Source organism: Helobdella robusta (genome assembly GCF_000326865.2).
Source record: "Helobdella robusta unplaced genomic scaffold HELROscaffold_66, whole genome shotgun sequence".
Taxonomy (NCBI): Eukaryota; Metazoa; Annelida; class Clitellata; order Rhynchobdellida; family Glossiphoniidae; genus Helobdella; species Helobdella robusta.
This window is the reverse complement of record NW_008705371.1, coordinates 699950-717614: the sequence shown is the minus strand read 5'-3', so window position 1 is coordinate 717614 and position 17665 is coordinate 699950. Positions and strand designations below refer to the sequence as shown.

At 34.3% G+C, this 17665-nt stretch overlaps 2 protein-coding genes across 2 annotated transcripts; one reads left to right on the top strand and one right to left on the bottom strand.

Annotated features, from left to right (window-relative positions):
* Nucleotides 1-173: 173 nt before the first annotated feature.
* On the bottom strand, nucleotides 174-8482 carry HELRODRAFT_129899 (hypothetical protein; the record flags this gene model as incomplete). The annotated part of the gene is made up of 8 exons (XM_009030271.1): nucleotides 174-259; nucleotides 374-541; nucleotides 695-827; nucleotides 1879-2025; nucleotides 6056-6648; nucleotides 6784-6994; nucleotides 7328-7446; nucleotides 8149-8482. Coding segments are annotated over 8 exons (1791 nt in total), but the record flags the coding sequence as incomplete, so codon positions are not given.
* Nucleotides 8483-10143: 1661 nt separating this feature from the next.
* Nucleotides 10144-17381, top strand: HELRODRAFT_194103 (hypothetical protein). The gene is made up of 15 exons (XM_009030270.1): nucleotides 10144-10385; nucleotides 10832-11380; nucleotides 11628-11722; nucleotides 12943-13033; nucleotides 13200-13363; nucleotides 13535-13592; nucleotides 14091-14116; nucleotides 14274-14318; nucleotides 14709-14838; nucleotides 15254-15365; nucleotides 15703-15770; nucleotides 15867-15985; nucleotides 16231-16260; nucleotides 16571-16723; nucleotides 16978-17381. The coding sequence occupies exons 2-15, from the start codon at nucleotides 10866-10868 to the stop codon at nucleotides 17196-17198; spliced, it is 1827 nt and encodes a 608-aa protein (XP_009028518.1). The 5' UTR covers nucleotides 10144-10385; nucleotides 10832-10865; the 3' UTR covers nucleotides 17199-17381.
* The last annotated feature ends 284 nt before the right edge of the window (nucleotides 17382-17665 follow it).

The following is a 17665-nucleotide window of genomic DNA, read 5'->3' as shown; positions in this document are numbered from 1 at the left end:
AAAACTTATTGAGAACGAAAATACACGTCTATCTTGGGAACAAATAGATCAGGGTTCTCCCTTTTAAAATTTTCCAAAGTTGCCTTTGTTTCGGTTTGCAGCTCTTGCTTCAACTTAGCGACGTCCTGGTAGTTATGAGGGTGGTTGGGGTGATACTGGTTGATGGTTGAAGTTATGAAGGGGTGGCAGAGAACGTCGATCGCTGAATAGCGGACAGCTGGATCGACCACCAGCAGTTTTTCTATTAGACTTCTCGGCTCTGATGAATGAAGTTGAAATATATAAATTATTGTTATCGTTGTTAGACATTTTTAAACATCAAACGTTTAATTTTCAAGAAATATAAAAATACAGTTGAAAAATTGAAACCTACCGGCTGAAACATCATCCCAGTACGGACTGAGAAACTCGTAGACGCCCAATTTAATGGCCTCAAACAGTTCGGATTGGTTGCGGTCAGGACTTCTGAACGGCGGGAACCCACAGAGCAATATATAAGTTATGACTCCAAGGGCCCACATGTCGATAGGCAAACCGTACCCTGCATGGAAAATAAAACTCAAGCATTTGATGAAAAAAATATTATGTTTATAATTAAAATAAATAATATTACATCTTATTTCATGATCAACATTAACAAGTTTGACTTATATTATTTTTGAATCAATGTAAGCCATCATTCCATGTTGATTACCTTGTTCGAGGAGGATTTCAGGAGCCACATAGGTTGGAGTTCCGCAAACTATGAGCAAGGGACCATCCACGACCATCGCAAGTCCAAAATCTGCCAACTTCAAACAAATGCTACCGTTCGAACGATTGTGCACCTGATGATGTTCGTTGGTTGGTGATTGGTGGTTGGTTGGTTGGTTGGTTAGTTGATTAGTTGGTTGGTTGATGATTAGAGGTTGGTTGGCTGGATGATTGGTTGACTGATGATTGGTTGGCTGTGTTGGTTAAAGAATAATAGTTGTTTGATTGGCGGTGTTTTGGTTGATTGGTGATTAATTGGTTGTTGATTGGTGGTTATTGACTGGTGGTTAATTAATGTTTGATTGATGATAAATAATTTTTATAAATAGTGGTTGATTGTTGATGATTGATGGCTGGATGGTTGGTCAGTTAGATTTAGTGTTAAAGTTGGGATTAGGGTTATTGATTAGTGAGCTGATTAGTTGATTGATAATTAATTGATAGATTGACGTATTCGTAAATTGACCAGTGGATAAATTTTCATAAAACACATTTTATTTTTTAAAAATACATTTGGACCTCCATATAATGAACTTCTATCCTACAACAAAAACCTTTATATAACGATTTTTTGTCCTTTAAAATTTTACATATAAAACTGTTTAAATAATTTTACTATAACGAAAAAATTTATAAAAGTTAAAAAAAAATACCCGACCAGCAAACAAATCTATGAGTTGATATGAACTGTATTTTTGTACACCTTTAATATCTTGGAACCATATTTCTTATTTCTGGCTCGAGTATTATAGTAATTTTTGCGAATCCTACCTCGCTTAATTTCATTTGAATCGGAATCATCCGTTGCATGGAACAAAGAATAAATTTCGCTTTTAAAATTTTAATTTTTACAATTATAACATGTAATATTAATTTTTGTTATCAAAATAAATGATCAGAAGGTTGTATTTCATAAATATATAGCATAGAAACACTTTTTAGGCAATATAGAATTTCTTCCAGAACAAATTCTATATAATAAAATGTCTATATAACGAATTTTTATCCTGAAACCATAAAATTCGTTATACGTAGGTCCAACTGTATATAATTTTCAATATAATATTTTTAAACAACGAAAAATTGAACGAACGCACGAACGAACGAACAAACGAACGAACGAACGAGAATGTTTTCAGGCTTCATGTCCCTGTGAACGATGGACCTGGAGTGGAGGTAGTAGAGGGCACTGGTGAGGTCACAGACCATCAAACTGCTCGTCCACTCATCAAATTTCGTGTGCAAACTTATCAGGTCAAATAAATCGCCACCCTATTGTGTGGTCATATTTAATGACGATGATGATGATGGTGGTTGTGATGATGATGAGGATATCTTGATCACAATGACGATGGTGAATATATGAGTTATGATGAATAATTATGGAAGCAATGATGATGATGGTGGTGGTGGTGATGATGATGAAAGGTGAATTACAATTAAGAAGATATATGGCAAACGTTACGGATGGCTTCATGACTGAAATGATTCAACATCATTATCATTGCTATCATGATTATTAACAGTGTAGTCATTACTGTTATTATTAGTCATCACCTTAATCTCAATCATCCTCTTCATCATCATCGTCACCATCATCATCACCTTATCCCAATCATCATCATCTCATCATCACCATCATCATCATCTTCATCACGTTAACATTATTGTCGTCATCGTTACCATGGGAACAACGCCATCAGAACAGTTGTTACTAAACTGCGTTGTCAATTTATGAAAATGAATATATAAAGCACGTAACATTATTTAAGAAAAATTATTTTACATTTACTGTTTTTAGGAATAGTTTTTACACAAAGCAAATAAATTGTTAAACAATTGTGCGCTGCAAATGCCATTCATTCACGTACAAACTTTTCAACTGTTCGTCGTTCATTGTTTAGAATGAATGTTTATTTGTCGTTATGAATTTTAAGAATAAACATATTTAAAATAATTTCATATCCATTCAGTTGGCAAGTTCACATATATATACTCATAGGAAGGCTTACAATACACGCTTACACAGATACAAATATATATATATATATATATATACAAACTACGCAAAAACTTAACCTTATGCGTAGAAGTCTCGAACAAGAAAGCCCACAAAGGGCAAAAAAGTTAGCGTAAATATAAAGCGCGAATTTAACAAGTGCACATCAACTTTTGGTGACCTTGTCAAGAGTGCATATTTGCATAGATACAAAAAATTCTTCATTACAAAGCGCTAAAACGTCTATTGTTCTTACTTAGTAAAATGGCGACTGTTTCTCGATTCTAAAACTTATGACGTCTCTAACGTTCCTTACGTTGTTGTTTTAATATGTCGTGGTTTCAATGTTGTTGTTTTAATAGTGTTAAAGTTGTCGCTTCAATGTCGTTAACGCAGTTGTTTATGTTTCAATGTTGTTTATGTTTTAAAATTTTGTTAATGTTGTTGGTTTAATTGTTGTTTGTTAACGTAATATGAACGTTGATTGTATGTTGCAGATGTGTTACGGTTGATATATGGTTAGAGATGATATGTTTGCATTCTTTAATCTTAAGTTTGCAGGTTGTATAAAACTAAATTAATAAATTACGGGCTTTTTATATATTTTTCATTTATTTTTGTTTTTCACGCAACCTGGAAGAGATAATGAGAAAGAGAGACAGAGAGAAAGGGAGAGGCACATGTTGCTGAAACAATGGCAGAACATATGATTTATTGATCAATGTTGTTGTTGGTGGTGAGAAAAAATTGTTGGTGCAAGTGAATTTTGTTGCCCCTTTTAAATGAACATTAAAATTAAAGACTTAACAAACATTGAATTACGTTAGTAAACATTTCAGAATGTAAAAAAACAGAATGGACATTTACAAATGAGACTACCTAAAACTATCATTAAGATGGAGTCACTCCACTTATGAAAAATGTATTAGGCTATCAGGAAGGTAAATGAAAATACCATTTTCGGAAATGTAAAATGAGCGAGCACCAGGAAGGGATGCTGATTAATCATTCCTTTTACTTCGTATAATGTAAGTCTTGAATTTTGTCCACACGAAGGATGTGTCGACGTAGAAAATTAAAACATTTTCCACGCATCTGATCAATAAAATCTGCTTTATGGTTTGTTTGTTTTATGGTTTGATTGTTTGTTTTATGGTTTGTTTGTTTGTTAATTGCTTGTTTTATGTTAGTTTGTTTTTTGAGTGCCTGGTGAAGAGAGATTAAAACATTTTTATGTGATCCAACAAATGCTTCCGTCCGACTGCGAACAATTCCTAACAGTACATGTGCAGAAAGGAATATATTTTCATTGATGGTTTTGTTGCTTGATGAAATGTTTGTTGGTTTTGTCAAACGTTTGCTAAATGTTTTGTTGCATTTATGTTTTATTCAAGCGTCAATGCATGGGATGTGATGTACGTGATGTTCGTATTTGCAAAACGTTATCAAGTACACTTCCAAATTTGGCTTTTTTTCATGTAAAAATCATAATAAATCTCAATGAATGAACAATTAATTATCCACTGGTGTATTTATTTATACAGACATCTTTCGAATCTTTGCAAATACAATTGACATCTCTGCGTCAATTTATTGCCACTGTACGATTGTCCAGCAAACTGTTATAAAATTGTCAACCTATTTGGGAACTTCATTGGGAACGAGAGTTTTCTGACCAGGCATTGTTTAGCGTAGGAAAAGGCTGGTGGAACCGGTGAAATTGACTTTGGCGATGTTGGTGACAATTTTGCAAGAAAGTGTGAATGTTGCTGCAGATTGCTCCAACTCCAACTTCGTTTGAATTCAGTGGCGTAATTACGCCGCTGTGGGCAGTTTTTAAATAAAAGTCAGAAAAAGGACTCTATTATATATAAAATCGACCAAAAAAGAGCGTCAGCCACACTACTACAAATCTTGGCCCACTGTGAAAATAGAAACACTTTCAAAATTTTGTCCCCGCCCCCGTCAAAGTTATCTAGGTCGGCCAGTGTTTACATTACATGTGTATAATTTTCATACTGCTTACTAATGATGGTGGCGGTTATTCACAACGCAGAGTTGAATAATTATGACTGAAATTTTTTATCAACAAACTTTTTAAAAACATTTTAATCCAACACGTTTATATTGAAAAACTTTGTATGTACTATTACAAACGCCCTCAAATGCCTGCTCACACACACAGAATAAGAGAGAGAGACATACAAAAACACAACCTATTAGTTTAAATTATAAGCATACGGTAGGAAGTCTATTGCGTCGATATCATCATTTCGTAAATTATAAAAGTTGCGTACGTGGAAACGAGCCACATTGATTTTGTTGCTATACATGTTCTACCAGCAGCTTCAAAGAGCGATATTGAATCATAAAACGTTATTGAACATAAAGAGAACGAGCGAACCGCTTTTCAGCAAATTAATAACGAAACAATTTTTTATGTTCATGTTTGTTTTAATGAATTTAATAACTTGTTGCTCTATATTTCGCAATAGCAAAATGTTGTAGTCGGTCTAAGAGAGCTACTGAATCTAAACTTCTTTAAAAAATTTGTAAATAATAAAAAGTCGAATTCAGGGGGAATTGGGTGAATTTTAAAAGTTTCATGCATTGGTTCACGTTAAAATGATTCGATATTAAGGGCTCACGCAAGGACAAAACGTTTTGAAGAAATGAAGTTCACTGTGAAGGTAAACTCGTTCAAGCATCTTTCCCAACAAAATGTATATCATTTTTTCAAAAATCATCAAACTTCAACTTACCACGTATCGACACAAGATACCCCATAATGCAGTTAGTTCTATAATGCCATAGATGCAGGTATGTAAAGCATAACAACAAGGAAGTTTGTCTGCATGTGTTTTTCTTTGTTATGTGAGTTTGTATGTGTGTATGTCTGTAAGTACGAGTGTGTGTTTGCATGTGTATGCCCACTTACTTGAAAGTTAATTTGTATGCGGGTGTATATTTTTGCACGTGCGTCCATATCATGCAACCATTCGAACGATTTCATCACTTATTCATGACTTTTCGTCCTGTTGCAATCGATGGCGGGTAATTAATAACTTGTTGCTGTTCCTTCTACACGCACTTAAATAACAAAAATATTTCCCATTTCCCACACACAACATGCACCCACATACAAATAACGTTTGATACATTGCATGCATATACTCTCTGTATGCGCCATGATGATAACGGTATTGAAACATTTGTCAAAATTTAATTCCATTTGAAAACTGAACGACTAAAAATTAGTAGAAACTTAGCGTACCGATGAAAGATTTCATGAATTTGACCAACCTTAACTAACTCCATGACGAGGTAGATCTCACTGAATGTCTCAAACTCTTCAAATAACTTCACGATGTTGGCATGGTCGCACAACTTCATCAAACAAATTTCGTTCTCCAGCATATCTTCCTTGCCCTTCAACTTTGACTTGTCAATGACTTTCACGGCCAACTCGAGATTGTGTCCCAACTTCCTGGCTCGTCGCACGACAGCAAAGTTGCCATCGCCGAGAATTTCGAGAAATTCGTATTTTTCTCGAATTCTTTTAACAGCCGATATTTGTCGCTGTTGTTTGCTTTTGTGCACGGCCATCGTGGTGTATTGCTGTCGGCGCATGTTGGCAGAATCCACGTTGCTCGTTCGTATGGGGGAGGACTTCTTCAGTTTTTTAGAATTTGTTTTCAAAAGTGTCCCCGTCGGTGCCGTCGCCGTCGTCGTCGTCAGTGGTGGTGGTGGTGGTAACGTTAACAACTGCGATGCGGGCGTTAATACTGACTGAGATGCGGTCGATGGTTTGGAAATTGTGGCCGTTTTATTTGAAGCGGGCAAATTAATTTTTGTCACTGTTTTTAAGTTGCTCTCTATCACCAGTTCTACAGGTCCTTCACTGTTTGTTCGTTTTAATTTTTTTCTTCCGTTACTGATTTCGCTGCTAGTGTGGACGCCATTTTGAACTTGGGAAATATCTTGCTCACTTTTCCTTCTCAAAAAAGATCTTCTTTCATTTTTCTTCATACTTTCATCCTTAACATGAACTTCTGCAAGTTCTTTTTTGTAAGCTGTTAAACTTACCATCTTCTTCCCATTCCCAAACATTTTGCCCATACCCCCATAATCATTAACGCCAACTAAATTATTGTAATTAGCGGCCCGATTATCAAGCTCTTCTAAACGTTTGATCTTGTGCGACATTTTGTTTTTGATCAGCAACTTCCCACTTTTCACATCCTGGATCATTTTTTCTTCTTTCTCTTTTTCCAGTTGTTTCATTTTCTCAACCTCCGAAGAGTCACGTGTCAACTGAAAGTTGTTTGCTGGATTCTGAAAAATTTTGTGGTGCAGTTGTGTTTCATTTTGTGTCTTGTCTATTAATTCAGTTTCTGCGTCCCTCGCGTCTAAAATTTTCTCCGTGTCATTTTTTTTCGTGGATGACTTGGGAGTGTGTTGATCGACATTTGCTTCGACGTTCTCTTGGATTTTGTTCAGCTTGAGTCTTGGACTGTTGTGATGGCGGTAGTTGACGTTCGGTCTTTCTGTTAAAACCACTTTCCTGCTTGTGACTTTTGGTTTTGAATGTTCCCTGTCAGTTTGTGAAGATGTTTTTTGCATGAAAGATTTGTTCTGTTGTTGTTGATCAGTTTGATGATGAACAGTTTTGTCGTTATCTTTGGTTTTTACCTCTTTATTACCTTGCGTTGGTGGTTTGTTAGCAGGTCCGTCTTTAGTGTCACTGCTTTCTTTCTCTTTTTCACCATTTTGACTTAGATCTTTGTAATCATTTTTCAAGTAGATTGGTTTTGATCGATGTTTATCTTTTTGAAGCACGTAAATATCATTTTGAATGGCGAAGACATCTTCCATATTTGTAATCTCGTCGCCTTTATTCGAACATAATCGTATTTTCTCATATTCACAATCTTCAACGTTTGTGGCCCAACCATTGAATGCTCTGTAAACTTTTTTGAGAAAATTTTTAAACTGTTGTTTTTTGTAGCAAGTGACGTGGACACATTGACTTGTTTTGTCGCTATTCAAGTGAACGCGAACAGTTTTTTTGTTTGAAAGCGTTTCAAAGTTGTTCACGTGTTTATCGGGAGTGTAACCAGCATGTGCGAAGGTTAGGTTGGAGCCACGTCGATGATGCGGTCGATTTGATTGGTTGTGTTGTAGCTGATGTTGTTGGTATCGAGGGTAGCTGTGTGGTAGCATATGGTACTGCAAAGGCTTCTGAATGTTGAGGACTGGAGTTGGCCAGGTTTGAATGGAGGCGTAAAGAAACTCGTTAGCTCGATTGACGGCTGGATAAAAATTGTTCAATTTTAAATAAATTTGTTGCGTTATTAACAAGTTTTGGCAAATTTTAAAATGTTAGATAAACAAACCATTAGACCAGGCCGTCGTGATATCTTCTCCGTAATTAATCGGTTTGAAAGATTCGAAACCGGCGCAAACAATATTTCTGCCATCATTCAGCTGTGTCAAATTTATAATCTTCCTCCCTGTCACAGGTGTGAAAATCTGCCGAACTCCGTACGTCAGTTTAGAGTTGGACGGTAATTTATTTGTCAAGTCGGTTAACAAATCGTTGAAATCTCGGTATTTGTGTGGATTAATGTGAACCGGTTTAACTTTAGAATATTGGTCGCCATTGCAATAGAGGAAAAGTTTTTTGGGTTTTTTAAAGGAGCACCTGTCTTCAAGGGACACAGTGCGGTAGGAAGGTCCTTCCATTCTTGACATCGGTTTGAGCTGAGAATGATTTACAATGGGATCTGCATTTGTATGTGAAAAATATGTTGGTATGTGCAATATATTTCGTACATTGTAATTGAAAAATTAATTATCACGTCATATATGCAACTATTTATAGAAGTTACTGAAATTATTAAGATAAGAAGTTTAATTAAACAGTATTTTTAAATTAAAAAAACAGTATTTTACTTCGTTGTAACGGGTCCAGTTTACAATTGCAAAATAATCAACATAAATATTAGTTTTTTTGAATAATTTCAATTTAATCTTAAATTTTAAGGTAAAAAAATTAATTACATTTTAGGTTTCAAACAATCCGTATTTCATGGACAGGACATTGCTTGAAAATATTACGTTCAAACTATGCGAAGGTCTTAAAGTAAAGAACATGTGTATGAAATATTATTCATCAATATAAGTATATAATGATCTACGTAATTGTATGAATGTATATGTATATAATATATTTTGGTAACAGACTGTTGTTAACGCAACATTTCAAAAATTCTACACTACTTTCAACATTGTTCAACTTTTTTATATTTCTTTTTAATTTATTAAAAAGAAATACAATATTATATTTTTTAATAAATTAAAAAGAAATATAAAAAAGTTGAACAATGTTGAAAGTAGTGTTGAATTTTTGTATATAATATATGTATATATATATATATATACATTTGTTATATATATGTATATATATGTATGTATGCATATACATGTATATATTTAGACTTATACATACATGAACACATAATATCAGTAAAATGTCATATCTTTGTTTAGGTACGTTAGATACAACATCCCCCTCCCTCCCCGTCAGAATTAACTTCAAGCAGCGACACCTAACCAAATATCGTTTAAAAAAATATAAACTATGAAAATTTTTACGTTCCAGTTTACTTAAATTTAAAAATCATTTGTCTGCTAGTACTCGTCAACTTTTCATTGAGAATAGGAAAACAATTTATTTATAAAAATTTTAAATAATAATTTTTTGGACATTCAGAAATCTACAAAAAGTTAAGTTCCATGAACTGCATGCCGTCACGTAAGGTGAGAATCAAATACTCTAGATTTTTCGTCCCCATTTTTAGATTTTATACTTCAAATTCAAAAACGTTCATACATTGATGGTTAAAAAAGCAAACGCATGCAATATAATATATATATATATTGAATATATCAAATATATGGCAATGATATGACAAAGGCGTTATATATATTATATATGCTAATTATATGTTAATATATATATTAAATATATTTTTATATATATAGCATAATTATAAAAAATGATCACATACAATAATCACAGTTTAGTTATCGGCATTTACCGCAAAAACGGAAAATATTGAAAGGTACTCTGGTCGTCATGGTGAAACAACTAAATGCCCGAATGAATTTTTAAATAAGTTTCTAATTTTTTATCTTAAAGTGTAATTTTTTTAAATAAATTAAATTTATAAATTGTTCACATTGTTAAATAATAAAAAATTAAGTTGAAATGTTTTAAATTTTTAAATAATTTTGTTGATTAGTTGAACCAGTGGAGTTGATCATATGAGAAGGAGCCATGTGATGTCAATAGTAACGTCTGATCAGCTTTTTGCCCAATTTTATTTATTTTAACTCGTTTTTTTAGTTTTCATTGTTAGGCTGGGTAGTTTTAGTGATCAGTCCGTATTGGGGTCTTTTGTGGCAATTGATGGTTTTATCTTTCATGATTGCTGAAATATTCGGTAATTAATTTAAATTAAAATTTTTTTTAATTTTTAAAACTAAAATTGTCATTGTTATTGTTGTGTGGCAAGTCTTGTCTCAGTTAATTTATTGTTAACTTTTGTCCTGTTTTTTATTTTTATTGGTTAGATGGCATTTTTGATTTTATTAATAATTAATCTTCTGAGATATTGAAAGTTTATTTCAAATAAGATAAGTTTTTATGCAAATTTTTAACAAAAGGTTTTTTTGCAATACAAATGAATGAATGGACAATGAATTGAATACAATATCAATTATTTTTATTATTAATAATTAATTTAATTTAATTATCTTTAATTTTATTTAATTAATTAATTATAGTTAATGTTGAGAAATCAGGGGTAATGTTATCAACAAATTTCATCAATGATTTTCCAGTTCATCAACGAATCAGTTGTTAAACTAATCGGTGGACTCGCTTAAAATTAGCTGATTAATTAAAATTGTGTTACTGTTAGGCTTTTTTAAATTGAACAAAAAACATCACCTCAGAACTTTCTTTATATTTTTTTGTGGTAGTCATTGTTGTACCATAAACTCACATTATAGACGCCAGACACTCACATTATAGAGCCCAGCAACAATGTCTGACATTAGAGAGAATCAACTTTCCTCAAAACTGACCAACGACAATGATGATGAAGATGATAAATTGTTAGCATTGGCCAACCATGTCAGTCCCAGTGAAAAGGATGAAGACGATGATGATGTTGCACTCAACAGACATCATGCCTACTCCATCAACAACGATGCTGATGTTGATGCTGGCGATTTTACCAACAAGCATCCCAACGGAGACTCAACATTTCAACAACCTCCAATTTCCAACAACAACATCAGCAGCAGCAACAACAACAACAGCACACCACATCCACTAACAAACAGTAGGAGGAGCAGTGCCATCGCAGATGCACTGACAAACAGCATCGGAAATACTATTGATCCCGAGATACTGGAGACGGACATCGGCGATGAGCACTTACATGTATACAGAAGTCGATGGTACATTCTGTTTGTTTATTCGTTGGTGGCATTCTTGCAGGGGGGGTTGGGGAGTGTCTGGTCCGTGATCACCCCATCTGTTGAGGAGGCCTTCAGGTTGGCTCATACTGCATCTATATATCTTTTCTTTGTCTTTGTTTACTTTTTTTATAATTATTATTTATCTGAAAAACTTTGTTATTTCAGTTCGTTAATGATTTGTTAAATTTATTATTTGATTGCACGCCATCATTGCGACACCACCAGCACATCATTATCATGACGTCACCGTAACATTATCATTGTAGCATCACCGTCACATCATGACATCACCATCACATCATGACGGCATCAACGTCAACAGTTGGTCAGATGATCAGATATCCCTGATGCAGTTGTGGTTGTACGGGGCTTACGTCGTGGCCATGGTTCCCTATGCGATCTTCCTCGATAAGCAGGGTCAGTGTTGTTATGCTCTCTTGTTCCATCCATTCTAATGTTGCTCTTTCTTCTTTTTTTTGTCATAACTTGTATTTTATTTTTATAATAATAAGATTATTTAATAACTAGATTATTTTGTAATAATAATAATTATTATTGTTATAATTATTGCAACAAATAATAATTTTTTATTATTTTTCAAATGTTCTGCATGTTCAGTCTCAGCTGGCAATTGATGATGCTTGATCCTACATTTAATTATTATTATCAATTTTATTGTTTCCATTGTAGGTTTGATTAGCTATGCACAGTTCTTGATTATGATAATTGTTTTCCCATTGAACATTTGTTTATTGGTTTGTTGGTTTGTTTGTTTTTTGGCTTGGTTTGTTTGTTTGTTTGTTTAGCTTTTATTTGCAAAAAACATTTTTGAGAAAAGGGTTTCATTTTATAATGCAAGAAATATTAGTGTCTTTAAAAGTGCCATTAATACAAACATACCTACCTGAAACATTGGCTGATTAGCTATTGTTGAATTATTCTGATTGGCTGATAACTTACCGTTAAATGATTTTGATTTGTCAATTACTTAGTATTACGTAACATGAAATTTTCAAAACATTTAATAAATTACAAATAATCCAAAAGCAAATGTGTTGCATGAAAGGTTTTTTGAAGGTTTCCTTAATGGCATGTAAATTGTGGAATCTTTCCTCTAATGCACAACTCTAACTGGCACAGAACTTTCCTTATAGCTTAACTTTTTTGATCCTATAAAATTCTTTATGTTATCAAGTAAAAGTAGGTCTATGAATAATTTATGCTAATGAAGGCAGTCTTGATTGGTCAATCAGCTAATCAGAATCATTCAGCAATAAATAGCCACTCTGGTTGATGACCAAACCCCACTTGTTTAATATAAACTGATTTAACTTTTTTATTAATCTCCACTTTATTATGTAAATGCACGTGAATCAATGCATCACACACATTGCATGTGATAGTGGGGGATTTTTTGCAATCGAAACCAGCCACTATGATATCAGGGGCAGACACTTTACCTGGCACCATTTTATTGCCTGATTTTCTAATTAACAGTTTGAGATTCTCCTGGTATATGATAGTACATGTTATATGCTGGTTAATCATTAACTGACTGTTTGGTTAACTGATTGATATGTAATTGATGTTGTTGATGTTGTCAACTTTGTTGATGTCGATGTTGTTGATGTTGGCAGGTCTGAGGTACCCGATGCTCTTGACGTGTTTCTTCCTCGTGCTGGGAACTGCAACGAGATGCATCTTCTCCTCGCCTCCTTATGTCTTATGGTGCCGCTTTTTGATTATTAAACTAATTAATTAGTTATTCTACTCAACAACGTTAACATAACATTTCAAATATTCTATATTTTGTTATTTGAATACTTATCCATAATTCAGTTACAACATCTGAATGTTAGTGACTAACCATAAATAATAATCTGACTAATTACAGGTCGGCTCACATTGGTCACTTGTTCATTGGTTTATCTGGACCAATAGCATTCATAGGTGGGCCAATAATATCTTCTCTTTGGTTCCCGGCCAATCAGAGAACGACAGCGACATCAATAGCAACGGTCTCTGGTTATGCCGGTGGGGCTGGCTGCTTCTTGTTTGGTGAGTTGCATCAGTTGGAGGAATGTTTCGAACGTTCTGCCATCTACGCCGGAGTTTTGCACTTGTCAATCACTTAATATCCATTCATCTGTCCACTTTTCATTCATTCATCAACTATCATTCAATATTTTTTACCCTCATTTATTTATCTACCATCCATCTATCAATCAGGTCCAATGCTTGTGAATAGTCCAAGTCAAGTCCCAGTTATACCAGCCAATATAACCACGTTCGTTCGTTTGTTTGTTTGTTCGTTCCTTTGTTCGCTCGTTCGTTCGTTCTTTCATTAATAGTTTTTTGTTCTTTTTTGTTCATTCATTCATACATTTGTTTCTTTGTTTCTCTATGCGTTTGTTTATTTATTTGAACATTTTTCTATCGTTCTCCAGTTGTGTTTTAATGTCCGATTAAGTTTTTGTACCCATTGTATCAACCTATGTCTGGAATGATTTGTTGAGAGGAAAATTATACATGCGTTGTGGTTATTTAATTTGTTTAGCTGACTTCAGTATTTACACCGTATTCATGAGAAAGTTTTTAACTGTACGTGAGTGAAACTTGTTTGTGGCTAGATTGCTTTAAAAGTTAGGGTCTTATCCATTGAAGATATTGACCATAATTGTTGAAATTATTTTCATTAATGAATATTATTTATAATTATTTGAATGAATTATTTGAGTTATTAAACTAAATAATGAAAAGATATTCCAAACAATCTCACACACAGGCCCTCATCGCAACACAACTACACAAGTAATTTTTATATTCTCATGTATTGGTTAACAATATTGAATAGTACTTCGACCATGATTGCTTGCTTTGTTAATCGATCACAGATATTTCTAAATCATTGCAATGCTTAATGTTTAAATTAAACCAATTATATGACCTTCACGCTGTATGTTTCAAGGTGTTGATGTCATAAGAAGCCAGATCATGATGTGTCGATATATAGGTTGGTTGGCTGGCTGGTTAACTGGTTGATTAGTTAATGGTTGGTTGATTAGTTAAGGGTTGTTTGGTTGATTAATTGATGGTTGGTTGATTAGTTGATGGTTGGTTGGTTGATTGGCTGGCTAGTCGGTTGGCTGATTGGCTGGCCAGTCGGTTGGCTGGCTAGTCGATTGGCTGGCTGGTCGGTTAGTCAATTGATTAGCTGTTTTTTTTGGTTTTTGTCTGGTTTATAGTTAATAAAATTTTATATATGACAAGAATTAAATTACACTACTAGTCAGGATTAATTTATAATAAACTTTATTGATCCTTAAATAACCAACCGACGAACCAACTAATGTACGGACCAATGTACAAACCAATGTACGAACCAATGTACGAACGAGAACAGAATGCGCCTTGTGTTTCTTCCTCTTCATCCTGGTCATCGTCTACTTCCCCTCCAAACCCCCCAAGTCACCGACCATCTCAGCTGCCATCGGGAAACTGGACTTCTTCAATGGCATCAAGCACTTGTTTAGGTGAGGTTATTATTGAAATAATTGTAGTAATACTATTAATGGTGAAGAGGAGGAGGAAGATGATGACGATGGGGGGTGGGGGTGGGGATGATGGTGATATCACTTTGATGTCACGAGAAGAGAAGTTTTCTTCTCACAACATTCTTATTCAACGCCTAATATTTATTTATGAAATATTTTCATCCCAAAATCACAAATTTGTTTTGCTAGGCCATTATTCTTCCTGCCTGGAGTTTTTTAATTTATTTCTTTTTTATTTCGATATTTCAACCTCCATACATCAATTTTATTTTCAACCATTCATTCCATCAACCAACAATCAACCGACCGATTTATTAATCAACTAATTGACCAGCCAACCAATCATTTAATCAGTTGATCAATCAATCAACTAACCGATTAACCAACCATTCAGTCGCAAGTTATTGAACTTCTGGTGCATCTGCCTTTCATACTGCATCCCAGTTAGCATCTACGGAGTGTGGGTGGGTCTGCTGGGGGTCAACATTAAGGGCCTTATTGAGGAGGTCAGTTCACTTTCTATGTATGTTTGTTTGTATTTGTTTGTGCTTGTATGTGCATGCTTTTTTGTATGTTTATGTTTCTGTGTGTTCTTTATGTTTGTTTGTGTTTGTTTTTTTTCTGTTTTTTTTTCTATCGAGGTATTTTTAAAAAACATTGTTTTGAACTTGAGTAAGAGCCAGTACGGATTACCTCACTTGAGCATGTAAACTATGAACATATACGCACATGCACACACGCTTGCAGATAATACTAGAAGTATGTACGTACATGATGTTGACTATTATGCTGCTAAGCATACACATAACCACCAACTGAACGTTGAATGTTTTTTGTTTTCAGAGTGAGATTGGATGGCTGGGTTTCTCTGCGATCATGTCCGGATGTGTGACTGGCGTCATTTTCGGCAGGTTGGTCTTCAAATGTTCCTCAATGTACAGGGCCACTCAGTACTTGCGATGACTGCTTCTGTCATGACTGCTACAAAATCTTCACACCACCTCCAGGCTATCGGACATATTTGTGGGGCACATGAAGTCCTTCACGCTTGTCATGATCACCGGATTCATCATCTCCACCTTCTGGTTTATACTCATCTCGCATCAGTACATGCACTTCAGCACCAGTCAGTTGCCACCACTTGTATATTTCTAGACTCTCATCTTGTTTCTCGAAATTATTTTACAAATCATTATAAATTGCTGTTATCACTGTTATGCTTTTTATTTTCTTATAGTTCTTTTACATTATTTTTAGTTGAATAACTGCTGAATCACTCGTTTTGATAATTGAAAGTTTTGTTTAAATGAAATGCATCACCAGCAGTTAAACAATTCTTTTAATGAAAGTTCACACTTATACAATTCACAGTTCAACTCCACGTGGCAGCCGTCCTCCAAGGTGGGTCCTCCTTGCGATTCTCCCTTCCATCTATTAATTAATGCTTTGCTTTTTAATAATAAAATGAGTTTGGCATTTTTTATGTGAAAGAAAATTTTTTTGATTGCTGTTTTTGTGCGTTGTAACCATCTTAATGGGCTAGATGCAAGACCGCGTTCGACATATCTCATTAATATTTCTACATGCTGTAATGCTATTTTTGTTAAAAGTTACTAACTGCATAAAAGTTATCACTGCAAATAACTTAATAGCTGACTGACTGGACGATGTTGATTGCTTAATGATTGAAATGCTAAACAACGACGCCCAGGTCTCTTCAACAATGGAGCGGTCCCCCTCTATTACGAACTGGCCATTGAATCGACCTACCCCATCTCCGAGATATGCATCACGACCGTCATGACTTTCGTTTACAACTTCATTCCACTCTTCTTCCTCTTCATTTTCTTCATTCCAAACGTCGGTTAGTTATTTATTACATCTTCAAGGGATGTCAACTTCTTACTTTTTTATATTCACAAATTTTTTGTGTTGTTAGTAAAAATGAAAACACCAGGTAGGTAATTGTAAAATTATCTCATTATACTTTTTTTGTGCATATTGTGCAGAGAAGTCTGAATCTGAACTCGATCGCTACAACACATTTTGCTTTCTTATGTCTGATGATGTGCCTTATTGAACCGTTACTAAATATTTAATGAATGATGAATAACTTAGGGACGCTATGGATGGATTGGTTGCTGTTTGGTACTGGAATCCTTGCTTTTCCGATCCTGATCTTCTTCAAGGAACTCTACAAGCGATCCACCATCGATCAGGGAGCTGAACATTTGAGGAAAAGTTTTCGGAATGATGACATTTCAATCAATACGGATGGTGATGGTCATGCTGCGGTTACTGCTGATGACAATGACGACAGTCCTCTTTTAAATGTCTGATTTTATGCAATTAATCTTAAGGCCATGTATTATAATTTATATTTTATTTTTTTGATTTTTTAGATCGGGAGATTTTTGTAATTTATGCATGCATTTTATTACTTTTGCGAATATGATCTGCGTGATATTTTTTGGGCCATTTTTTTCTTTTTTAATTTTTGTAATAAAAGCAATTTTATAAAAGATGGATTTGGCTTGAGCGGTGATGTTCGACGTGTGCAAACCTTTTAAAATTCGACTGGATGGCGTATTGCATTGGTTAGAGTCGCACGGTCATATCTCGCAGAGCGGACTCCAACCAAGTTCAAGTACGACGAAAGGACCCAGCCTCTCACGTATTTTGTGTGTGATGCGTTGTTTAGCGCGTGCTCATATACGTTGTGTATTGTTTTTTATAAACTTTAGAAAAATGTACCAGACTAACCTTTTATAAAACACATCGAAGTGATAGTTTGGCCTTTTAGTCT